The following is a 27,334-nucleotide window of genomic DNA, read 5'->3' as shown; positions in this document are numbered from 1 at the left end:
TTAAACAGGACAGTTTGGGGGATGTTTCAGTCTTAAGTTTCCATTAACTAAATCCTCCTCCCCAAGGACAGGAATAGTATGTTATCAGAATAAAGGAGACAAACCATATGGTCATTTCAGTGGATGCAAAAAGTGGGTGAGGGGGGATGGGGGGGGAAGGAGTCTGCCAAAATTCAGTACCCATTCATGAGAAAAACAGAGCAAACTAAACAGAAGTAGACTATGTAAAAGGTATCCATCTAGGCATCTACATAAAACCAATAGCATTTTTTCTTATTTAATAAATATTTATTTAATACAAATACATTTAAAAAATTTAATTGGAGTAAAATTGCTTTACAATGTTGTGTTAGTTTCTGCTGTACAATGAAGTGAATCAGCTATATGTATACCTATATCCCCTCACTCTTGGGCCTCCCTCCCACCTCCCCCCATCCCACCCATCTAAGGTTGTCACAGAGCCGCCACACGGAGCTGAGCTCCCTCTGCTATACAGCAGGTTCCCGCTAGCTACCAATAGCATTCTTGACGGACTGCTCTTTTCTTCCTAAAATTGGGATGAGCATGCCTTAACAGAAGACCAGGATAAGGCTGAGGCGAGGAAAGCCCCTAGGGAGCAAAATGCAAGGATGCACTCACTCCCAGATGCCCACTTGCATCACCCTGACACTACCTCCTTGAATTCTGCTCCCTAGGTTGTCTTCCCAACCTCATCTTAGTAGGCCTGCTCTTACCACTTATACTCAACATGTATTAGAGGTCCTAACAGGGCAATAGAGAAGAAAATAAAAAATTTTTAAAACCAGTGAGCTTAAGCAAGGTCTCATGATACAAGAAAAAAAATTTTTTTTAATTGTGTAAGTTAGCAATTGGAAAAAAAACAATCCCATTGATAGGTTTTTAGCGTCAAGAAACCTAAAATAGTTATGACATAATCAAAATCACACATTACACAAAATATTGCTGAGAAAAATTAAAGATGACAGATGGATTCAACTCAATGCTAATTAATCATAATGCCCATCAGGCTTTTAAAAAATAGAAATCAACAGGCTTACTTTAATATTTACACAGAAATACAAAGTACACGAAATAGTCAAAGCAATAAGTAGACCTACACTTACATGGTCAACCTAATTTATTAAAAGGCACCAAATTAATTAAATGGAAAAAGCACAAATGGTGCTGGATTAACTGATCATATGGATAAAAATGAACCTCGATCCCTACCTTGTATCACTTAGAAAAATTTGAGATGGATCATAGATGTAAAAGCCAAAAATTATAAAGCTTTTACAAGAAAACAACACCATCACAATGTGGAGGAAGGCAGATTTATCCACAGAAAAGATCCATTAAAAAAGTTGATAAATTAAGACTTGAAATTAAGAACTTCTACTCATCAAAACACTTAGAAAAATGAAGACAGACTAGAAGATATCTGCAAAATACTAGACCAAAAAATTGTATCCAAAATATATAAAAGTCCTGTATCTCATTAATAAAAAGCCAACCTAATTTTAAAATATACAAAGCTTATTTTCATTCAAAGAATATAGTAAATGGCTAATTGACACAGAGCATGTTCATTAGAGAAATGTAGATTAATACAAGATACTATTACATACTCAGAAGCCACAATGCTTATATGCAAATGTTCATAGCAGCTTTATTCATATTTCCCCAAAATTGGAAACAAAATGTTCATTAACAGGAGAATAGCTAAACAAATTGTGGTACATTCATACAATGGAATACTACTCAGCAATAAAAAGAAATACATGGTTCAACCTCTCAAAACTTTATACTAATGAAAGCATTAAGTGATTCAATTTAGTTTCAGAGCTGGGGGGGGAGGGAAACCCTAATCTATGGTGAAAAAATATGGATAGTAGTTAAACTACCAACTAAAGTAGGGGTAGTGGCTTTGTTGCTTAGGTAGGGGTATAAGGGAAACTTCCCTTGTCCTGATATGGCTGTGGGCTAAAAGTATCCATTTTCAAAATTGTAGTTAAGATTTGCGTATTTCAATTTTTTAATAAATCTTACCTAGTAAGAGGTGTGCATAGCGGACAGATGAATGTACCAAAGCAGAACTGAGGACTATCGAAGCTAGGGTGTGAAGGTTCAAGGTACAATTTTTTTAAATATACATCCAATTAAGATGTTTAATTACAAATCTCAACCTATTTTTATGGGCTCCTAGCTCACATATCCAACAGCATATTGGACATCTCTTGACACTGCCAATGGTTTTCTTCCAAACTTAGTCACATAACAGATCTCTCTGACCCTGCCTCAATTTCATCCTAGGTTTCTGGTTTCAACAACTCAGGAAAATGCTAGATTGCAAGAAGTAGTCTGAAGAGGGTTCAGTTTGGGGTAAGAATTGACACTTATCATCTTGTAAAGGACTAATAAAGTAGACCCTAAGGAGCAAACATAAGTGGGAAGAAACCAGAAAAGTAAAACAAACTGATGGTGATCAACAGTGGACATGCTTGCAGTGAACTCAGTTATAAAGTCTCTGAAAGTAGGAATGGGTGGATAGAATCCAAAGGACCAATACTTCTTCCATTATGACAAAAAGGGTAGATGAGAATGTCAAGTTTGAAGGTGGGTAGCCAGGAAATGGTGAGTTATCTGACTAGGACAATAAAAGCCTTTTATCTTTCATAGTGTGATATCACATTTACCATATTTTTCAGATTATGTCCCTGAATCTGATTAACACCAAGTGTCTGCCAAACTCAGTTACCTGTTCATGTAAAAGAATTTGGTGCTGTAAGTATTGCACACATATGTAACAACCTGCTTTTCTATGATCAACCTTTTTAAACTCAGATGAGATATGTACCCGCATGGCACAATGATCAAAAGCTTATAACTCTGTTCTAGTTAATAGAAATAACCATGAGTTAAACTCTGCCCCCACCCCACCATCAAGAGCCTATTTCATAATAAATGTTAGATTATTCCACCTTCAAACTTTTCACTTTTCTAGCTCCAAACTCTAGCATTCTTATTCTTACTACTTACACCCTTTCTACTCTTTGATATCTTGGTATATAGCCCGGATGATTTCCTTTGAGCTTCAGGTATGAAGCCACTAACAAAAAAATGTTTAAATCTGTTCTCCCAGGAGCTTAGAGATCTTATCTTCATGACAACTCCCATAAATCTTAAAAAATGATCATTAAATACTGATTTACTCAATTAATTATAAAAACTTTAGATGTCTAGTATTTGGTCATGTATACTATTTAAAAAAATACATCAACAGAAAACTTTCTGAATGTCACTAGACAATGAATTAAGCAAACCTTTATTGAAGCTTAAATTGTGGTACAGAAATACATTTCAACTGATTTAAGTCCAACACCATGAAGAGAGAAATTATGGCACCAAAATTTTCCCTCCTCTATCATACACACTAGGATTAATTTAGATTACTATTCAATCTATAGTTTTTATTTTTCTAGGCTTTGTTCCATACAAATTTGTGCAGTTTCTCAACATTAAATAGAAATCTTAAATCTATTGGGCTGGGGCAGGGATCAGACCTCAAGCCAATAAGTGTTCATCAAATCTACTGGGACACTGTTCAAGAACAAAATCCACTTTGAGCATTGGTCCTCATAATAGCACCAAAACATTAGGTACTGTGCACTAATTACAGAATTGGACTGATCCATTGATTGAAAGCTTCTTCAATGAAGCTCTGAATCAACATGTTTAAAAGTCAAAAGTGTTCCAACCACTTGATTTCAAACCAAGTAGAATTTATGTTTAGAAACACTAAAAAAAAAGTGTTTCATTTATAAGTACGGAAGGAACAAAAACATCACTGCATCATCCAGAATGAATCAAAAATTGTTTGAGGACAAGAAGAAATACAAAATTGAGTCAACTTTGCTCTTTTCTCAGCTGCTTAAATAAATGTCCATATTAGCAAATACAGCTAAAAGATGCCAACTCTTTTAAGCCTGTATTTCTAGTCATTTCCAATTGACCATTTTGGAATTTTATATGTTATGTTTTATGGATAGCACTCTGCTTCACTGTGTAGTATGTCTGAATAACCTGAACAGTTCTCATTCATCACTTGATGTTACTCCATGGAGAAAGAAATACCAGTAAGAGGAAGCGTCAGAACACTATCACATGCATCACAAAGTCACAGAACTTTTTAAGTCACAAAGATGGCAAAGACATCGATTCTGCTTTGAACGAAAGTTTATGGCATATCATTAATAGAAATTAGTGGAAATGGCTATGAAAGTAAAAGTTGAGGTGAATCATCTGAGCTGACTCAACTTGTTGAATCCAACACAACCTTTATCTTAAATCTCCTTGCTAACAAATTTAGTGATAATTTTCCTATACTACTACTTAGCAAGTTAATAAAGACATGGTACCCATGAGAAGCTAATCTCATTTAATGGGGGGCACAGTATGGCATACAGTTCTGCCAATATTCCCTAGTATCAATCTACACCTTCTTCACTAATCAACACCAGCTTATTCCAAAAGAGCTCATGGTAACGAAAAATGCCAAACTCCCTTGACCTTAAAAGAAAATTAAGCCCAGGGTCCACCCCCAACCCCGTTCCCCCTCTGGGGTATAAGGTTAGTGTAAACCCACAGTGTAACAGTGTATTGCTTTATGGAGGGGGTGTGGTTGGGAGGGAGACACCATGGTGAGGAATGAATCAAAGTCACACAAGTATAGGAAGCAGTGAGATAGTAATACACAAAATGGATAACTGCAGTCATTTTCGTAGAGGACTCGACTCGTGGAAGAAGAACTTTGATTGGTGCTGCAAAAACATCTGTATGAAGTAGAAATTCGTTTCAATAACATTAGTAGAGAATATGTTCTAGAAAGTGGAGGTAACTGGATGCAAAATCCTGGTAGCAATTTAATAGAACAGTCCCAGATGGCTAGGCTGAGGCCAACACCTAATGAGGACGAAAGCCTTGTCTGTGGGGAATTTTGGATGATACCTGGAGAAATACTACACTGTGCATAAACCAAATTGAGTTGTTTTCACAAGTGTTGTAAAGTTTCATATAGTAAAAGGTTTTTTCTACATGCACTTCAATTTCACAGCAAGAGTGGCATAGGATACCTAAACACAGAAGAGAGCATTCATGCAAGATATCTAACTCCTTGATATAATAATGCATACAATTCAAAATGATTACACTATCATTACATCTAGGGCTTTCTGCAACTACAAGGTGGTGGTTATGGAAAGCATGGCCCTTGGTATCAATATCTAAAAAGCAGCCACCACCTTCTTCTATGTGTGTTCTCTTTTTGCGTTTCTTCTTCATTTTTCTTAATCAACTCTGCTGTTGTTGCTGCTTCTTAGCAAAACTGGTAAAAACAAAATTGTAATCATTGAACATAGCGCTCTGGCAATCAAGACGTTTAAAACCTTCAATCTTCTGGGGTGAAGAAAGCACGGTGCGACATTTAGAACTCTGGGGAAAAAAATTAAATTAACCATGAGTGCTTCCAACCTGCAGAAGTATTTTCGAACAAAGCAGTCATGCAATAAATATTTAAGACTATTATTTTAGTCAAACTGTGGCACTGAAATATTTTAGCTGACTTCTTAGGGGTGGGATGAAGTGGGGTACCTTATATCCCCTGGCACCCCCCACCCCAAGGTCTATCAACAGGGAAAATAGGACAAGAGGAGCCCATGAACTGGGTTAGGTATAAAAACAAGGACCAACAGAAGTCTAATGAAACACATAAAGCTTCTCATCTACCAAACACCTCAATTAGTAGTACCTCTGAATAGCTGAATGATTATGTGCCATCTCAGAATACATTTTATGACATGCTTCACTATCTTTATTTTCTGTAAGATTTTATTGTCGATAATAAAATACTTTACCTGATTTACAAACAGGGTGGTCACAAATTTTCCTGGCTTGAAGACTTCCACAACTTTCCTGATCAGGTCATCATAGGAGGTCTGACTTAAGTTTGTTTCAAAGCTAACATAAGAAAATTCTGGTTCTGGAGTGATGTGAATAGTCCAATAAGTTCCCTTTGAGAAATAGTTTTGTGTTAATAATGGAAAGGGCACACTTAAATATTTCAATTATTAAGCAAGATATTCTTACTTACATCCGATTTCATTCCATTCATTGAATACCCACAAGGATTGAACAGTGTGGCATCAATGACAGAACCTGGTATCAGGTCACGAATTCCACTCTCCTGGAAAAAAGCCCAAAAACTGAATTAAAAACAAATCTGAAAAATAAATGGAGAATGAGTTAAAATATTTAGTCACCAAGCAGAATACAGAATTATTATTGAAAATGCTTACACGAGTGACATCCTTTGCAGTAACACCATCTTTCATGTAGAACTGGTCCATAACTGCTGGGTCAAGCTCACTCATCAGAATTTCCAGGGTTTGATCTGGCTGATTGATTACCCGACTCTCTGGGAAATCCAAAGTATACAAGTACCTATGTAAAAGTACAAAATAGTTTCTAAAAATGACAACTCCAAGTTCAAAGTAAATCTTATGTAGAACAAAACTTCCATCAAATTGGGTCCAACATACCAACAATCAGAATTCATGCGTCCCATACAATATGCTGCTCCATCTGTTGAAGGAGAACATAAAATAAATTTAACAGATCCATTCGATAGCAAGTAGGCAGGATCCCCCTCACCTTTTAAGAAAAAACTTTACTGGCTGTCATTTAGAGATGCACTTCAGCTAGTGAGTCAGTCTAAATGGTGCTGAGAAAACTATGGTTTACTCTCCCCTAAAACTCCATTAGGAAATGGAATTTGGTCACCCATTTATCTACTCTCTCAAGTAAAAAGTTATTTTATGTAATACGTCCTCCTGTCCATAGTGTTTCAAAGCCTCATTAAACACAGTAAATTAATAGTTGGTAGATATTTAAACTAAATTATACTCAGCACTCTTATTTATATAACTAGTACAATTTCATATTAGTAGATGAGGTAAGAACAGTAGGATAGAAATCTGATTTTCTTTTTAAATCATCCCTGTGGACAACTTTGTGCCATGTTACTAAAATCATCCAGGTTTTCAGCCTCCTTTAGGATATGAGGGTGTTAGATTAGATAAACTTTACTTCCCTGTCCTTGAAGCTCAAAAAGGAAGGTCTATAAATAAAACCTTAGCAAATGGATGGAAAAAATCTTGCCAATTTACTTGAAGTGACACTATGCTCTCACTAAGTTGACCATTTTTAAGCTAGGACGATTCCTATATAGAATGCGCGACAGAGTTTCTTAACATGGACCAGTGCCTTAGCCTGGGTTTATGAGGTGACTGGGCATTTTTCTGGATGAAGGGATTACAGCCTTCATAACCACTAAGTTAGATATAAATGAGGGCAACTGGCTAGATGAAGATGAGCTCTCCCTCTGGCAGGCGATCAATTCCTTGATTTTCCCCCCATCATTTCAACAACACTTACACAACATACTCCAAAAATTGTAATCAGCTACACTGATATATTTATCTTAACTATATAATGTGCTGCATTTGACACATAGGCGCGCGCGCACACACACACACATTCGAGAGAATATATCTTCTAACTTTAAGAAAGCAGGATTCAATTCTATTAAAACTTACTTGGGAAAATTGCATTCAGAAACTCTATTTCTTCCTGGAAATTCCGGTGTGGGTACCCTTGGTGAGAAGGCTTCATGAAATTCTTACGAGAATAAAAGAAGCTCTATAAAAAGACAGACAGATAACTTCATACACTGAATTCTATCACCTTTCCTAAACCAATCAACTATTTTCTACATATACATATCAAAATCAAAACTATATCCACAAATATTTTCCCCAATGACACCTAACATAGTGTTTTTCCTTTAATATGCTAAATAGATGTATAAGTACTTTGCTGGCCGACAAACAAAGGCAAAGGCCACTGTGTCAAAGAGCAAGGTTTCAGACCAATACCCATGGGTTAGTGTTATACAGAGCAATTTTGTTTTTCAGCTGTGAAGAGAGTCTAAATAGAACATTAACCATGTAGATAGTGTCACTGAATTTCTAGAAACTAAAAAATGCCCAACTACTAATGATGGGTCATAACAACTGTAGAGACAAGGTACAATATTTATTTCTAGAGCAGAAGTTTCTTTTTCTTTCTTTGTTTTTTTCTGTGCCATATCACGTGGCATGTGGGATCTTAGTTCCCCAACCAGGGAATTGAACCTGGAACCTTGACAGTGTGAGCACGGAGTCCTATCCACTTGATGGCCAGGGAATTCCCTAGAGCAGGAGTTTTCTTTCTTTCTTTTTAAATTAATTTATTTTGTTTTATTTAGTTTTTTGGCTGTGTTGGGTCTTCGTTGCTGTGCATGGGCTTTCTCTAGTTGTGGCAAGCGGGGGCTACTCTTCATTGCAGTGCGCAGGCTTCTCATTGCGGTGGCTTCTCTTGTTGCAGAGCATGGGCTCTAGAGCGCAGGCTCAGTAGTTGTGGCGCACGGGCTTAGGTGTTCCACGGCATGTGGGATCCTCCTGGACCAGAGGTCGAACCTGTGTCCCCTGCATTGGCAGGCGGATTCTTAACCACTGTGCCACCAGGGGAGCCCTAGAGCAGGAGTTTCTAATACGTTTTTTTTTTTAAATTTAATTTTGGCTGTGTGCGGGCTTTCTCTAGTTGCAGCAAGTGGGGGCTACTCTTCATTGTGGTGCGCGGTCTTCTCATTGCGGTGGCTTTTCTTATTGCGGAGCACAGGCTCTAGGCACTCGGGCTTCAGTAGTTGCAGCACGTGGGCTCACTAGTTGTGGCTCACAGGCTCTAGAGTGCAGGCCCAGTAGTTGTGGCACACGGGCTTAGTTGCTCGTGGCATGTGGGATCCTCCTGGACCAGGGCTTGAACCTGTGTCCCCTGCATTGGCAGGTGGATTCTTAACCACTGTGCCACCAGAGTCCCTAATCTGAGCTTTATAACAGGCATGTAAGCAAAAATTTTGTGGCAGAACATGTGTATATTTAGTTTCAAAAGAGTCACTGATCCAAAAATTAAGAACATATTGCTAAATTTAGATTTTCTTAAAAGGGTCAATAATTAACAAAAACTGTTTTAGGTCCTAATGACAGCTATCCTTGCCATAGTTAATTATTAAAATTCAACATTTGCTTATCAGAACAATTATACCCTAAGTATAAATTCTGATAGCATTCAAGAATTAACTGACTATTGCTCTTTAACATAATCAATTCTTTATTATGAAGACTGGATGATTTTTCTTGCTTTTCTTTTTCTTAGTTTCTCTACCATTCATAGTAATAATATTAAGGAATTAACTACTGAAAGTGTCTGGTTTTCTTTTCTCCCATTTGAGTTTTATCCCAACCCATTCTCTGGTTCCTCCATATTTTTTGCTATTAATGAGCAACAGGCACTCTTTCTCCCCATGTTGTGAACGTCCTTACCCATTAAAACTGAACAAGTATACAAATTTATTTACCAGGCACATCACCAAACCCTAACATTTACGCCCCACCCCGCAAAAGGATAAATGATTTTTGATTACTTACTTGAATTGAGTCAAACCCACTGTAATCCCTAGCAAGTTTCAACAGGGGAACCAGTGCTTTCAGCAAGAGGGTGGTACCACATGTCTTCAAAATGAAACGTCTCTTGGAGACAAACATGCTACTCTCACTGCAGTTTAAAAAAAAGTCACAATATTATAACAATGTTTATGTACTACTGAGATGCTTAATCTATTATTGCACTGTCATTTACAGTGTAAATTTTTGGCTAATAATTTTAAATGTTAAGATCTCAAGGAGGCAAATAATGTACTATAGTATTCTTCCTCTTCTATTATATAAAAATCAGTGTAAGGTTATAGGACCCCACAGAAACAGAACTTAAATTAGGTATAAAGCATATTAGCTCATTACACAAACTCTCTTTTAGTAGTCAACTTTCCTCCTCACCTAACCTAACCTAACCTAGGACACTAAATTCATACTTTACCTCATTTTGAACTGCCCACTCTCATGTATTTCTGTAACCATCTCATTACTTTTCATTAGATAATAAGCTCTATGAGGAAAGGAATGTTTGTTTTTACTCACCATTATATCCCTAGGGCCTGGCACATAATAATCATTTGATAAACATCTGTACATGCCAAGCACAAGCTTCATAAAAAGCAGGTACCATGTTCAATACAATAGCCCCAAGGCCCGTTACAATATTATTATAAGAATTCAATATAGTATCTTTATACCTATAAAAAGGTTGCATGGCTTTCTTCTCTTACATACAGCAATCCTATTTGTATGATGAAGCTAATTTTCACTTTGCCTGAAGTTGAGAGAGAGAGGCATATACTAAAAAGGAAGACCTGTATCAGGGACTGTGGGCAAAGGAACAGTGCCATTCTACCCTCCCCTCCTTCACAGACATTTCCTGCTAACCTCAAGGAGGTAGTAAAGATGGCAACCATCTTGAAGAGCTATTAGGTAGGACTTCAAAAACCTACTGCCTAGGGACATCAGAAGTAAACATTTTATTTTACATCATATTTTAAAAAATAAGATGAAAACAATTATAGAACTAAGATCCAGAAAAATGATTTGCTATTCCATGTAAAGTATGATTCAGACTGAAATTGGTTAGCCAACACTTGTTTCACAGGACTTACCTGAGTACATAAGCTTCCTGCTTGTCAGTTTTTGTCACACTTATGATTGAACATTGCACATCCTTCAAAAGTATGTCCCACTCGGATCTATTATTTAACCAAAAAGAGGATGATTAATTCATAACAGTACACTCATAAAAATTACAAAGGTCTCAAAGGTTTCCAATGATTTAAGACCACATTTTATATTTGTTGTCACATTCTTGTTCCAGCTTCTCTTATGAATACCAACATTTAGTTTTGTTTCAAAATAATTTATATTGGGGCTTCCCTGGTGGCGCAGTGGTTGAGAGTCCGCCTGCCGATGCAGGGGACACGGGTTCGTGCCCCGGTCAGGGAAGATCCCACATACCGCGGAGCAGCTGGGCCCTGAGCCGTGGCCGCTGAGCCTGAGCATCTGAAGCCTGTGCTCCGCAACGGGAGGGGCCCCAACAGTGAGAGGCCCGCGTACAAAAAAAAAAAAAAAAAAAAAAAAAAAGACATATCCACCAAATAAGATGGATATATTTTGCTATAGCATGTAAAAAACAAAAAAGCAAACCGAAACCCAGGAAATTATACTACGTATTTGCAATTTATTAAGAAAAAGACAAATGGGGGGGTGTGGACAAATGGACAAAATAATGTAAATAGGCCATGTACAGAGGAAATACTAAAGGCCAATAAACCAAGGGATAACATTACCTTTCACTAAGTGATTAAAGAAATACAAGTTAAAATGAGATACTTTTTCCCCTATGAAATTCTGATTTTTTTGGGGGGGGGATGCACCACACAGCATGTGGGATCTTAGTTCTCCGACCAGGGATCAAACCTGCGCCTCCTGCATTGGTAGTGCAGATTCTTAACCACTGGACTGCCAGGGAAGTCCCTCAAATTCTGATTTTTAACCTTACTATATGAATTACAATTTAAAAGCATCATTTCCTTCACCAATTAGATTGGCAAAGAGATTTAAGTTTGACAGCAAAAGTAAGCTGGTACTCTCACACAGTTTTGATACTATTTTCTGCTATCAAATTGGCAGCTAATCACAATGCCCAGTGCTGTTTAAAGGTCTAGAAGCATTGTCAAAAAAAACCAAAAAATGCCTTTGGCTGACAATTCAATAGTACAAGCATACCCATAAGATCTTGGGAATACTGTTACACTCTAATGGGATGACAAAATGCCCATTTCAACAAAGCTGAAATGCAGTAAGGCAGTAGACAGCAAAAAGGAAGTCATGGGCTAGTCTTAATCTACCCAATTGAGACCTAAGGTAGTGCTTCCTCTTCAGTGTGCCCACTATAAACAGAAAGTTAACATAAAATATTCCCACAGGACAGCTTAAAATAACCAGATTAAAGGCTAGAAATATGTTTTAAGCCTCTTAATATTTGGCAACCCATTCTTGTATACCCAAGAAAATGGCACATTAAAGTTTTCTTTTCCAGTTAAGACCTTGTGAGAGAAATCCTCAACAGCACAGCCAGCACAGAAATAGGTATGCTTATTCTTTTGTATTAAAGGCAAACATAATACCAATCAATCCTGCTAGAATTTTGTGCCTGTTTCATCATTTTTCTAAAAGAATGTTATTGGGGGCTTCCCTGGTGGCGCAGTGGTTGAGAGTCCACCTGCCGATGCAGGGGACACGGGTTCATGCCCCGATCCGGGAAGATCCCACATGCCGCGGAGCGGCTGGGCCCGTGAGCCATGGCCGCTGAGCCTGCGCGTCTGGAGCCTGTGCTCCGCAACGGGAGAGGCCACAGCAGTGAGAGGCCCGCGTACCGGGGCGGGGGGGGGGAATGAATGTTATTGGCCCAATGGGCTATTGGATGACCAGCCACAAGGCAGTAGTAATTCCTCCCACTGGTAGATTAAATTGAACATTACTCAGACCCATCTGAAAACTTAAATGATTTAGCCTTGCTAATGATTAATTATAAAGCCTATTTGCCCATAACTTTATCAAGCAACTTTTTTTTTTTTACAAAGCAACTTTTAAAAAGAGCTAACAATTACTCTTTTTAAGAGGTGCTACTGATTGTTTATATAAAGAAGAAAATACGTATTAGACTTGGCCATGTTTTTGCAGTTTGTTTCAAATTTTAAAAACGGTTCAATTTGTTTAGGGAAGGAAAAACAGTTGCAATTAAGACCCAGTTCTGAGTTAACACAAATTTATAGATTGTCTTAGGTACTGAAGTAGTAGCTTTCAGTTTCATATTTCTAAGATTCAAAGGTCACTAAATGTGCAAACAACATTCCAGAACCCACAGTATTTCAATTCCACAAAGAATATGCCTTCATGCAAAAAGAAATAACCAGAACTAAAGGAAAACATGAGGCTCTTATTGAAGCTATTGCTTTTCTGCTTTGTGACATTTCTTACAATTACCCCTGGGCTTGGTTTAATAAAACCTACCTCACATGACTGATAATAAATTACATAATGCATACAAAATTTACCTACTAGAATTCAAATACTGAATATGAAGGTAAATAATAAAAATACCCACTATAAACATTAGAAGCATTTAAGTAAAATTCTGGAGCACAGGGATCTCTTTAGAGATCTAATTCAGATCTTCCAATAATGCTACTGGCTAATGTCATTACATACTGACTTCCCACTAGAATTAAGCACTCCTGCAAATATTCTCTTCTATCCACGGGACATAACATAAATAGTGAATAGAACTGAAAAGCGGTGATTAAAGTTAACTACCCTCCCCCAGTTTTATTCAGATATAGTTGACATACAGCACTGTGTACGTTTCAGGTGCCCATCATCATAGTGATTTCACTTATGTATACTGCAAAATGACTACTGCAATAAGTTTAGTTAGCTTTCATCACCTCACATAAATACAATTAAAAAAAGGCATTAAAAGAAAAAAATTTTTTTCGGTGTGATGAGAACTCAGGGTTTATTCTCTTAACATTTTCCTCACATATCATACAGCAGTGTTAACTATAGGATGTTAAGACTTTTAAATGTGTTCTGTGGCTGAGCTAGATATAGTATAACAAGAACTTTTCCTCGCTTGTATAGGTTTTTTTCCTGGACTTGCTTTTCATTTGCTTTTCAAAGCTGTCTTGCTTTTTCATTTGCTTCTGTTTTCTACACACTTATCCAAATTTATCCTCAGATGTTCCCCCAAATGTCTCCTCTTTCAACGTTTCTTTTAAGTGGTTCTTGGCCAAGAATAGGGTGCTAAGACTTAGCTAGTCAGAAGTTCTATGCTTGTTTAGTGGACCTCTCTCTATCTAGGCTGTTTCACTTGGGAACTCCGTGTTTTTTTGCTGTTGTTCTTTCCTGGGTAGGTCAGATTACCCAAATATTCGGTTGTCTTGCCTGGAGCATATTAAGATTTCTGGTAGGTAAAAGAGCTGATAAAGGGCTACGGATCTCACACTCAGTATAAACTTTTTATTCTGTTTTCCGTGTAGTGACTCTACCCCTCAACTGTACCTGCTTCCCTTACTTCAGAAAGATCCTGTTTTACTCTCTCCAAAGAGTAAACTATTATCTAATCTTCAGATCTCCTGGGATCCCCCCTTCTCATCTGACACATTATATGATAAAGACACAACGAGGGACTTCCCTGGTGGCGCAGTGGTTAAGAATCTGCCTGCCAACGCAGGGGACACGGGTTTGAGCCCTGGTCTGGTAAGATCCCACATGCCGCAGAGCAACTAAGCCTGTGCGCCACAACTACTGAAGCCCTCGTGCCTAGAGCCTGTGCTCTGCAACAAGAGAAGCCACCGCAATGAGAAGCCCGCACACTGCAATGAAGAGTAGCCCCGCAGCTCGTTGCAATTAGAGAAAGCCCGCGGGCAGCAACAAAGACCCAAGTAGCCACCCACACACAAAAGACAATGAGAAGAATAATTAAAGCAAATAAAGTGTACATTGACAGACATATAGATAACTAATTCACCCAAATCAAGCCACCTGAGAGTGAACTAGATCCTTATAATTATGCTGAGACAACAGGTGCAAACTTTGACTGTTCTGGATACTGCTGAATGGATTTCACTCTACCTAGAACCTCTGTCCCCACCTCCCTTCCTCCAGCTCAAGCCACCCCACTACCCCCACCAGATCAAGTCTGCCATTAAAATGTTTTAAAACTCAGAAGGCTTACCTAAGTGCTTTAGTTGTGTGGCTATTTTGGTATTCATGTTAATCCCACCAGAATCATTCCACGTAGTTAGGGATTGAATGTGTAATTTACTGTTTCCATCCTCAGTGCCTAGCCCAGTTCACAGCAGGTCCTAAAATATTTGTTGCATCTGGCAATAATTTTGATTAGATCTTACAAACTTACTAAAAAATCAAAGAGCCTTAAATTTAAAAAATCTAAACTGCTACATGATCCCATTCAGTTTTTTAAATTTGTCACCATAATAATTCAGGTATTTAGAGGGTGAGTTCTTAAAAAGAAAAAAATGAAAGATTCATTTAACAGAATTATTCTGTTAATGAGCTACACATATATCTTCCACTTGAAATGCTATCTTAACCTGCATAAATGAAGCTTAGTCATTTCACTGTCTAATATCTTAGCTGTTATAGAACCCATTCATTATAATGAACCTAGACATGGACTATTTTCTCTGCATCACACTCCTCTTTCTGTGAATCTGACACAAAATGTTAAAACTTTTGGTTTGTCCCACCAGGATCTGTTCATTTTCAGTCTCAATATTTTCTCTGTTGTTCACACTGGGCAATTCCTACTGATCTGTTTTCAAGTTCACTCACTCTCTGTCATCTCCATCCTACTAAATAAAGCCCATTCAGTAAACTTTTTATTCCAGTAGTTATTTTTTAGTTCCATCTTCTATTTCTCTGCTAAGACTTCTAAGTGTTCTCCTTATTTCTTGTAGAATGGTTATGATAGATGCTTTTAAATTTTGATCTGCATCACCTAGAGGCTGGAGTCTATTGATTGTCTTCCTTTGAAAGAATTTCCTGGTCATTTATTTGTATGTCGAGTAATTTATGATCGCATCCTGGACATCACACTATACGATTTTACATCTCCTTTAAATCCTATGGAGCATGCTGATTTTAAAGAACTGTGTTAGGGGACTTCCCTGGTGATGCAGTGGTTAAGAATCCGCCTGCCAATGCAGGGGACATAGGTTTGATCCCTGGTCCGGGAAGATCCCACATGCCATGGAGCAACTAAGCCTATGAACCACAACTACTGAGCCTGCGCTCTAGAGCCCGCGAGCCACAACCACTTAAGCCCGTGCGCCTAGTCCATGCTCTGTAACAAGAGAAGCCACCAATGAGAAGCCCATGCACCACATAGAGGACCCAACGCAGCCAAAAAAAAAAAAAAAAAAAAAAATTGTGCTAGCAGACAGTTGAAATGGTTAAGTTCAGTCTTGTTCTTATCCAACTTCTATGGGTTATGTTACGATTTCAGAGTTATGAAAGCCATTGCTATGGAATTCTGAGCTGCCCTGCATATGTGCCACCCAGTGGCCAATCTGTCAGTTTTCAAAGCCTTTGATACACTGTTTAGGGTCAGATCCACATATGATCAGCTAAGGAGTGTTCATATAAATCATTAAGGGATCACCTTCTTCACCTCTTTCTCTCCATAATCTCCACAACAACTTCTGGCTCAAGGCGGTGGGGGGGGGGTTTGGGGGGCGGACTGGGGTGGTAGTGAAGATGGCCTGCTTCTTGGTCCTCTGGCTAGAAAGCCAATTTAGTTTCCCCACTCTGCAGCAGTCTGCTACAGGACTGCCTGAGCTGTGGCAGGAGAGAACAGAAAAAAAGCAAAGCAATACGAAAATAAAAAAGGGATTTTCCCCACTCTCTCTAACCCAAAGGGGCCCCCCTTCCCTTCCTTCTTTGCATTCCAGAAAAAGACCTCTCTCAGAGCTCAGTTTGTGTGCAGTTCCAGGTTTCTGGCAGCTTTTGAGACCACCCCAGGAGATACCAGAGAAAAAAAGAAACAAACTCCCGACTATTTCAGTGATATTTTGAGTTTTGGCTTCCTTCTCCAATTCACCTAACATTTACTTTTCAGAGTTCTCAGATAGCTGCTCCATGCATTCTGTCCAGGTTTTTTAGTTGCATTTAGTGAGAATAGAGTGTGCTTATTCCATCTTGATGGAACAAGAATGCTCTTGCACTCATTCATCACTGTTAATTCTACAACCAAACTCTTCCTCACCTAATAGAAACCTTCAAGTAGGATTTTTCAAAGTCACAGTATGAAAGGAATTGCTTTAAAACACCCTAAGCCAAACACAGTTGAACAGTCTATCAACCAAGTGATTATAAAAACACAATCTTAGGAGCACTGTTGGCTCAAAAAAATAATAAATCAAAGGGCAGGAAAGATGCAACAGAGATACAGAATTGAAGAAGTTAATACAATGCCATACATGAACACAAAGAAGAAGGAGAAAACCAAACAGCTGAGAATTTCAGCAAATTATTAATATCACATTTCTGAGGGGAAAATAAGCCTCCTTTTGTAAATAAAGCTTTTTTTGGATCCTAACCACACCCAGATCATGATAAATATCCCAAATAGTATGCTCTTTACAAATGACAGTACATGGATTGAATGATCTTAGTCACTATGCCAGAAAAGTAAAACATTAATGGCATGCCATATTTTATAAGTTTTCTTAAAGAGTCTGTGGTCTAATAAAAATAGAACAAACTGGGGTGTTAACACAGTAAGAGAGGCAATTAAAATGACAAGAGACTTCTACGTCATCTGATTCAATAACACTTGTAATGGCTAACTGAGTACTTTTTTTTTTTTTTGCCACACCACATGGCTTGTGGGATCTTAGTTCCCCGACCAGGGATTGAACTGGGCAACCGCAGTGAAAGCTTCTAGTCCCAACCACTGGACCGCTAGGGAATTCCCTGGCTACACTCTTTAATGTAAAAATTTAAGAAGTAAACACCTCAGGTCAAATGACCTTTAACAAAAGTACAAGACTAATTGGGCAAAGAGTCTCTTGAGCAAATGGTGTTGAGAAAACTGGATCTGCACACAAAAGAATGAAATTAGATACTTACCTTACACCATATAATTCAAAATGGACTTAAACACCTACATTAACAGACTTCCCTGGTGGTCCAGTGGCTAAGACTCCTCGCTCCCAATGCAGGGGGTTCGATCCCAGGTCAGGGAACTAGATCCCACATGCCACAACTAAGAGTTCGCATGCTGCTGCAACTAAAGATCCAACATACCGCAATGAAGATCCCCCGTGCCGCAACTAAGACCCAGTGCAGCCAAATAAATAAATATTATATATATATATATATATATATATATATATAAATGTTAAACACCTAAATCAAGACACAAAACACCTATAAGAAAACATAGGGAAAAACTTTAGGACATTGGATTTGGCAAAGCTTTCTTGGATGTTACACAAAAAGCACAGGCAACAAAAGCAAAAATAGGCATATGGATCTACATAAAACTTAACTTTTATGTATCATAGGAAAACATTCAATAGAGTGAAAAAGCAGAATTGGAAAAATATCATATATCTTATAAGAGATTAATATCCAGAATAAACAAAGAACTCCAACAACAAAAATAACCCAATTTAAAAGTAGGCAAAGACTTAAATAGACAATTCTCCAAGATATACAAATGGCCCACAAGCATGTAAAAAGATGCTCAACACCACCATTCATAAGAGAAACGCCAATCACATTCTTGATACCACCTCACACCCATTAGGATGTCTGCTATTTAAAAGGAAAAATGAAAGAACAAGTGTTGGCAAGAATGTGGAGAAATTTTAACACTTATGCACTGTTGGTGAAAATGTAAAATGGTGCAGCCATTATGGAAAACAGTATGGACATTCCTCAAAAATTTAAAAATAGAATTTACCACATGATCCAGCAATTCTACTTCTGGGTATATACACAAATAATACAAAACAGGATCTGGAAGAAATATTTGCACATCCATGTTCACTGTTACTCACAATTGTCAAGAGAAGGAGGCAACCCAAATGTCCATCAAGGGATTAATGGATAAAGACAATATGGTATAATACATAAAATGGATTATGTGGTCTTAAAGGAAATCCTATCACATGCTTCAACGTGGATGAATCTAAGAATTTTATGCTAAGTGAAATACACCAGTCACAAAAGGATGAATACTGTAGGTTTCCACTTAAATGAGGTAATCAATACATTCATATGAAGTATCTAAAGTAGTCAAAATCATAAAGAAAGGTGATTGCTAAGGGCTGGGGGAAGAGGGGAGGGGAAATTAGTGTTTAATGGGTAGTTTGTTTTGCAAAATGAAAAGTTCTACAGATCTGCACAACAATGTAAACACACACACTGAATACTGCTTAATTGTACACTTTGTTAGACTTTTTAAAACATCAATTAAAAGAAGTAAATGATGGAGGGAACAAAATGCTGCAAGCAGGTGGAAGAAACCCTTTAGAGCAGAGTTTCATTTCACTCTTATCACTTAGATTCTACCCATAGATACTGTAGGTCAGATACTCTGCAGATGGTGCCTCGAAACCTACATTTACTTAAAAGGGCTCCATGTGATTAGATTCCTCTAATGGTTTTCTTCCTTTAAGCAAAAATCACTGGTTTCAGGACTATCAAGTAATTTACCCAAAAAGCCACCCAACTGAACTATTTGAAGCTTCCCTGAACTGTGACCTTAGCTATTAGCTTGACCTATCTGTTTCAGAGACTCTCCTTATCCCATTACATTCAGGCCTCAACACCATACCCAAAGTAGTAGTACTAGTAATAGCAGTCTGAGTCAAACCTATCCTAGAACATGAGATTATTCTTTAGCAACGTCTAGACTGACCAGAATTTAATTCAGATTATCCAGAGAAATAAGCTTTTATCTTTTGTTCAAAGAAATCAACCCAGAATGCACTGTTAATTATAATCAGAGTACTAAATTCTCCATCTCAAACTTTACCTAAAAATTAAATGAGTATAATTACTGCTACTTTCATTTGATTATTACTTTCAATGTGTACCTCTCAAAGAAAGGTGGTTTAACTTTTTTTTTTTTTTTGCGGTACGCGGGCCTCTCACTGCTGTGGCCTCTCCCGTTGCGGAGCACAGGCTCCAGACGCGCAGGCTCAGCGACCATGGCTCACGGGCCCAGCCGCTCTGCGGCACGTGGGATCCTCCCGGACCCGGGCACGAACCCGTGTCCCCTGCATCGGCAGGCGGACTCTCAACCACTGCGCCACCAGGGAAGCCCAGAAAGGTGGTTTAAAGAGAACAGTTCAAACTTTTCTGAAACTGCTGTGAGGAGTGTAATGAGAAGCTTAACTCAATAAGAAGCTTTTCACTCCTAAACATTTAGGCTAAAAGGTTTCTTGGCAAGGGGTTGTAAATTCCTTAAATGTGAATTATTGATATTGCAATATGGTGCAGTCATTTAGTCAAGTAAGGCATGAGTTCTGGGAAAGTTAATGCTGAGGTGTAATTTACTATTTTTGCAACTGCCCCCAGTCCTTTACTGAAGATTTTATTTTAGCTTACAAATTTGAGTGAAGGAAAGAAAGAAGAGCAGAACATGCCACTAGTCCTAAATGTCTTTTCCAATATTAAAATTATAGATGGTAGTTTTCATCTAACCTTCCCACAATTAGTAACACGTCTAACACCTCTAACCTTCCCACAATTAGTAAAATATTCTCTTCACCTCCATCCACTACAATTTCCCATGTGAACCTACCTCATTACTAAGAATATATATAGCTCAGGTCTGAGATGAATTCTAAAGCAAAAAGGAAAGCCAATTTTAGAGTCCTGAAAGATCAGATTAAACTATCTTTCCTCACCAAAATTTCTTATCTTCTAACATACTTCCTCCCCATAGCTGCCATTTCTTATAAAAAGGCTTTTGTTTGGTCCAGGATTTTAGTCCGGCAATTCTAAGACATTATGGAAATAGACATAAATGGTCTATTTCTATTCAACATCATTTGAAATCTTAAAAATTCAGTAGAGAAAACTGCAGGTTAAACCTAATATACTACTCCCTCTTTTTATATTTCAACTTTAATTACTGTGTGAAATAAGTCAGTTTTAGAACACATCATCTGTTCCTTATTCATTTGGATGTCTGGACTACTGCTTTTCTCCAACATATTGTTAACCAGTATTATTTAACCCAAGCCATACCAAAAAAGATTTTCTTTCTTAAAAAAATAAAACAAAATCTATATAATGTGCCCCTTTTGACTCCCTTGAGAAATTAGTAAAAAAAAAAAAAAGATTCTCAGTATTATGTCATTTGTTCAGATTACACTGAAGGTAAATGCTGCAATTCTACTAAATGGCCTACAGGAGAGTGGGAAATGTTTAACAGAAAGTGGGTTCCAGGGAATTAACTCCCCGGCAGTCCAGTGGTTAGGACTACACTCTCTCACTGCCAATGGCACTGGGTTCCATCCCTGGTTGGGGAACTAAGAACCCACAAGCTGTGCAGTGCTGCCACCCACCCCCCCACAAAAAAAGAAAGAGTGGGTTCCAGCTTGACTTGGAGTTAAAGCTTGGAAAGATGGGCCAACTTTGCTTCATGTGCTTTCTATTCCCTCATACCATATTAAAAAATCAATTCCAGATGGATTGCAGATCTAAATATGAAAAGTAAAGCAAAGTTTAGAGGGAAAAAATAACATCTTCGTTACCTCAGGATGAGCAAAGATATCTTAAATAGGATACAAAACCACTAACCATTAAAGGTGAAAACACTGATAAATGGGACTACATTAAAATTATGAACTTTTGTTTCTAAAGCTATCATTAATAAAACGAAAAAGGAAACCAGAGTGTATAAAATATCTGTAATACACATACTGGACGGATAATTCATCCATAATATATAAAGAACTCCTGCAAACTGAAAAATCATCCCAAAAGAAAAACAGGCTGACTTGAACAAGCATTTCAAAAAAGATAGCCAAATGGTGAATAAAGATATGAAAGGATGCTCAACTCCATTAGTCTGAAGGGAAATACGTAGACCACTATATACCCACAATAATAACTAAAATTAAAAAAACAATACAAGTGTTGGATGAAGATATGGAGCAACCAGCACTCTTATGCTGACTATATGCACACCCTATGACTTAGCAATTCCATTCCTAGGTATGTGTATATTTAACAGGAAAGCATACATATTGCTTACTAAAAGACACACTAGTGTTCATAGCCATAATTTGTATTAGCAAACTGGAAATCACTCAAATACCCATGTTAACAATAGATTTGATAAACTGTGGCATATGGACACAAAATACAACATTGAGAATGAACTAAAAAACCTCAAACATAATGCTGACCAAAGGAGGCATAAAGCATACTAAATGACTCCATGTTATATATAAAATGGGGAAAACTAATCTATGGTGTGTTAGAAATCAGGATAGTGGTTCCCTTAGGTGGAGAGGGGAATAGGTTATAATTGGAAGGAGGTACGGGGGATTTCTGGCTAGTTACATTCTTCAGATTTGAGCGCTGGTTACATGAATGTGATCAATTTGTGAAAATCAGAGATGTACTTATGAGTATTTATTTATTTAGGCTGTGCCGGGTCTCAGTTGCGGCACTTGGCATCTTCATGCGGGGTCTTTTCGCTGCAGTTCCCCAACCAGGGACTGAACTTGGGCCCTCTGCATTGGGAGCATGGACTCTTACCCACTGGACCACCAGAGAAGCCCATGATTCTCTTAACTTTTGTGTTATGCTTCAACAAAAAGCTCAAAAAACCCAAAATATCTGTATTCAGAAGATATGCTGTTTTACTATTAGTCAGATTTTTCAAATCATATTGTTTTATTTTGGCAGATTACCACTTTCTCCAGCTCTGCTGGAATATTTCCTTCAAAATGGCCCTACGGTTTTTTTTCTCTTGGTTGATGTCTGTGGAATAATTTTCATGTCACAAATTCTTCAAACCCCACACTGCTTCCAACTAAGTATTTTTTTGGATCCTTATACCTGATGATAGCAGAATCTTTTCTATAAAACTATTTCAGCAGCTTTTCAAATTCTCCAAATTCATATTCATCGTTGTTACTGTACAAAGAATTTGGGGACATATAGTACTCTAAACTTCAAATTCATTTGAATCTTTTCGTTTACATTAAATCTACAAGATTCTTGACATACATGTATACCTGGAAACTATCACAAAACACTGACCACATGCATCACCCCTAAAAGGTCCCTCATGCCTCTCCGTAATCCACCCTTCCCCCTTAACTCCATCCTCAGGCAACCACTGATCTGGCCTGTCAGATTCTTAGAATTTTCTGGTTTTATAGACATGAAATCTTACAGTATAGTACTTCTTGTGAGGCTTATTATTTTTTCTCCAGCACAATTATTTGTTGCATGTATCAATAACAGTTCATCTCTTTTTTTTATTACTGAGTAGTATTCTATCGTATGAATAATCATAATTTGTTTATCTATTTGCTTGTTAATAGAGACCTGTTTCCAGTTTGGGGGCTATTGGAAAATAAAGCTGTTATGAATACATTCATGTAAAAGTCTTTGTATGGACACATTTCCGGTTCACTTGGACAGATACATGAGTGGACTAGACTGGTTGGATCATATGACAGATGTATTAACTTATTAAGAAACTGCCAAACCATTTTCCAAAGTGGATATACTGTTTTCCATTCCCATCTGCAGTGCATGAAAATTCTGATTCCTTCACAGCTTGTCAGGGGTCTGATATCAAAATTATACAAACCACAAAAGGAACTGTGATGTGTATTCCCTTTCTGTTAACTATTAGAATGTATGAAGAAGATTGGAATTATTTCTTCCTTGAATGTTAGAACACTCCAGTATAACCATCTGGGCCTAGATTTATATTCATGGGATGATTACTGATTAATTCAATTCATGCAATGGTAATAGGACTATTAAGATTTTCTGTTTCTTCTTGCATCAGTGTGGAAAAGTATTTTTCTAGGAATTTCCCCATAATATCCTTGTTATCTTTTAATGGATAGTGATGCCCTCTTAGGACCTCTTAACCCTTTCCATAACCTTAAGTTTTATGTTTTATAAACAGTGTAGTTAAGTTGTTAACTTTATTCCAGTCTGTTAGTTAATGTCTTTTGACTATGACTTTTGTCTATTTGCATTTTGGCAGTATTACTGAGGTTGGAGATGTGAGGTTAAGGACAAGGAAGGATTTTCTGGCTTCCAAACTTTTATATCATTAAAAAAAGAACAAAGCTACTAAAGACTGATTATTCTGTGGAAGAATTAAGGTTTAACTGCATTAAGCAATCCAAAACTCACCATATCTCCTCTACTTGAATAAAAATACATGAACTTGGTAGAGCACCCTTTAATGTTAAGTATCTGATATACTTTCTCCTCCAGCCTGGTTTGCTTAAAGAAAGGAAAAGAAAAAAAGATTCTGTCCTTAAGGGCAAAGAATCAAATATAAAGATGTTAACACTTATGGTTACAATTTGTCAGTCAGTTTTTAAGTACTATATATGTATTAACCCACTTAATCCTCACAATTACCCTATGAGGTAGGTACCATTATTTTCTCCATTTTAGAGACATGGAAATATCGAACAGCTAGCTATTAGATGATATTTGAATTCAAATCTAGACATGCCATAGGTCATCCACAAACCATCTCATTATGCATTACTCTTCTGGATGACTGATAACTCCTCTGTGGTCTCTGGGGCCTGCACCCCACCTCCTCGGAGACCAAAAGCCAGTGATTTTCTCTGGCCAGGCCATTGGTTTTAGGTGATGTATCAAGCATGTATTGTTTTTCAGGTACTTTTTTTTAAACTTCTGAATAAATAACCTAACCAGTTGATCTCTGCCTGAGAGGTCACTGAAAAATGTTCCTCGAAGGTTACCAACGGACATCTCTGTTAAATCCAATAGATGTTTCAACAGCTGAAATGTGCTAAACTCTCACAACAGTGACGTAACAAATTTTAAGTGTCTACAAAACGTATGGCACTAAATCACGAATTCAACAAAACTGAACATCCTGTCCTTGAAGGTATAACTTTTGCCATCATTTTAAGATCCACACTGAAGCAGTAAAACAATTTCAGCTGATTAAAGTACAAAAGCGGTTCTCAAACATTTAAAGAAAGCAAGTTGCCCATTTATAAGCCTTTCTCCTCCTTGATTCAGGGAACTCTTAACCAAAAAAGCCCAAGCTTAAATTCTGGCATTTTTGCCCAAGAACTCGGGGAGGAAACACTCCCTTCCCTTTATTAAGAACGCGTGCTTACAAATAAAGCTTCAACCCATTTAAAGAGCCAGAGCAGAAAATTTTGTTATTCATTTTATAAGACTGTTCTTACTCATTAGTTCTTCCTGACAACATTTTCTAGATAATCCCATCACAATCGTTTTACCAAAGGCGCATTAACAACACCAGGGAGCTTCCCCATCTGTGAAATGGAGGAAATACTAAGCTTCCCCATATTTTGTAAGTAACTGCTTCCTATAAACATAAAGTGCTTAGAGTAAAGGGATATATTAAGACATTTTTAAGTGTCGCACAAAGCTTGAAAAATGAAACCGGTCACACTTTAGCTAACGCGATGCTCTTCTACAGGAGATTCCTTCAACATAGATCGCCTTAAAGTCCCGGCAGCACGTGTCCGCCTGGATTCCCTTCTCCAGTTGCTTTTTGTCAGAGAAGGCGGCGAGCACAGCCAACATTCCTGAAACGCCCATTGGCCCACACCCCGGGGCCAGGCTCCCGGTCGGGCCAACGAGCTCATTGGTCGTCGCCTCTCAATGAAGCGGCCGCGCCGGCTCCGCCGCCGCCGCACGGCCACTCTAGCTAGCTGCACTTGTGCGCGGAGAAGCCTAGAAAGCCAAGGGGTGCTTAGCGAGCCCAGCCGGGGGGAGCCGGCCCAGCCACCCCAGGGGTCGCCTGCGCCCTCGTCTGCGATTGGATCAAGGCCACTACGAGACCTCTCCTTTTCTGCGCGATCGCCCAGCTCTCTCGCGTGACTGCCCGGGGTGGGAGGCTGGGGCCCCAGATTCCTTTGCTGGATTAGGCATTAAAGGTATTATGTCCGAGCTCGGACGGGCCTCTAGCCCGTGAATATAGGCAAGCGTCACTCTACCCCGCACCTCGCCCGGACCCCGCCGACTCGGTAACAGGTTACACAACCCAAGGTCAAGAGAGTCGGGAGCGAGCCTCGGTGGGCTCCCTGGGCCGCCCCGAAAAGGCTTTGGTGCAGAGCACGTTAGGGCGGCGGTGGGGCCCAGCCACTGCGACACAGCTGCTCCCGCCCAATCCCCGCCGCCCGGGCGCCACATGCTGCCAGCGCCGACCGCGGGCGGGAGGCCTGCTCGTCAGCCCCTCGGCCCGGCCCCGGGTGGGCCCCCTCCTCCCGCAGCACGCGGAGAGAACGAGTCGGACTCCTGTCCCGCTCCCTCCCTCCTCCATTCCCGAGGCAGACACGCCCGAATTAGCGCCTGACTAAGCCCGCCGAGCCACACCTGCTGGGAGGGAGCCCGCGCGGCCCCCACCCCCGGGCACCTCACCCAGGGCCCCGAACCGCCAACTCCCGTGGAGGAGGAGGTAAGTTTGGGAGGCGAGGGCCGCCAAACCACCCCGAGCGTCGCCGCCCGCTGCACCGCACGCCGCGCGGGGGACGTTACCTGAGCACGCGGCGGCGCCGGCCTTCTCCCCTCCCCCCGGGCAGCGCCCGGCCCTGCAACGGTGGCGGGAGAAGCCGGCTCGGGCCGCGCGTGGACCTGGCCTCTCCCGATAGCGCCGGGGCCGCCCTCCACGGCCGCCCAAACGACCCCCGCCCGCGAACCTGCCCTCACCTGAAGGCTGCGGGAAGCCAGCCCCCGCCCCCCAGCCTGGGGCTGGTGCCTCCCAGGCGGCGACAGCCCCCAGACCCGACTGTGGGCGAGAGCCCCGAGCACCCACCTTGGGATGGTGCGAAGATCCCCAGATCCTTGGTTTGCGTCGGGTTGCTGCCTGGAGAACCAAACCTCCAGCAGCTTCTCGGTCCCTTCGAAAAAATGTGCAGCTTCCATCACCGTGAGACTAGCGAACAACCAACAACCACAGAAAATCAACTAAATTAAATTTCTTCTCCCGCCGCTGCCGCCGCCGCTGCGGATTGTTCCAGCTGTGTTACTAAAGTTCAGGTTCCTTTTTTGCTATAATTTTATATTAACTTTTTTAAAAAAAGGGTTAATAAAATTTTCCCGGCTTTTTTTTTGTGTGTGTGTGAGCGAAAGTTGAACGTGAGTCTGTTGGAAATAGAGGCAGATACAGCTCAGTCTCTTGTAGTCCGCTGTTTCCCCGTTAGAGAGAGTAGAGCGAGCGCTAGCTAATGTCGCCGGCCATACTGTGGGAGCGAGGCCGCTGCGTGAGCACCGAAATTATATACCCCGTCTACCCGAAAAGCCAGGAAGTGACGCAGCGTCCCGCCCCTGCGGCTCATTGCTCCAGCCTCCTGTCAATCACCAACCACCCAGTTGCGGCTGGCTGGCCGCCCGCCTGCGAGGAGCGCGGGGAGCTGGCTCCCTCGCTGCGGTGCGGGTTCGGGCTGGCAGCTGGGCGGGAGACGGCGGTC

General features: G+C 39.6%; 1 protein-coding gene across 1 annotated transcript; it reads right to left on the bottom strand.

Annotated features, from left to right (window-relative positions):
• Nucleotides 1-354: 354 nt before the first annotated feature.
• On the bottom strand, nucleotides 355-27,098 carry AMD1 (adenosylmethionine decarboxylase 1). The gene is made up of 9 exons (XM_082668622.1): nucleotides 26,680-27,098; nucleotides 10,703-10,789; nucleotides 9,582-9,708; nucleotides 7,653-7,755; nucleotides 6,597-6,639; nucleotides 6,354-6,498; nucleotides 6,149-6,241; nucleotides 5,913-6,068; nucleotides 355-5,490 (listed from the first exon to the last, which is right to left on the bottom strand). The coding sequence occupies exons 1-9, from the start codon at nucleotides 26,787-26,789 to the stop codon at nucleotides 5,350-5,352; spliced, it is 1,005 nt and encodes a 334-aa protein (XP_082524748.1). The 5' UTR covers nucleotides 26,790-27,098; the 3' UTR covers nucleotides 355-5,349.
• Between the last annotated feature and the right edge of the window lie 236 nt (nucleotides 27,099-27,334).

The sequence above is a fragment of the Grampus griseus genome, assembly GCF_964374135.1.
Source record: "Grampus griseus genome assembly, chromosome: 13".
Classification (NCBI taxonomy): Eukaryota; Metazoa; Chordata; class Mammalia; order Artiodactyla; family Delphinidae; genus Grampus; species Grampus griseus.
The sequence above is the reverse complement of the archived record's forward strand: the minus strand, read 5'-3'. Positions and strand labels throughout refer to the sequence as shown.

Bases quoted from the DNA above. Each gene is read 5' to 3' on its own strand.
- AMD1 (XM_082668622.1), bottom strand. From the start codon at position 26,789: ATGGAAGCTGCACATTTTTTCGAAGGGACCGAGAAGCTGCTGGAGGTT. The intron at 9,709-10,702 runs GTAAGTCCTGTG...TTTAAACTGCAG, and splicing joins CAGGAAGCTTATGTACTCAG to TGAGAGTAGCATGTTTGTCT. The intron at 6,640-7,652 runs GTAAGTTTTAAT...CTCCTTCAACAG, and splicing joins TCTGAATGCAATTTTCCCAA to ATGGAGCAGCATATTGTATG.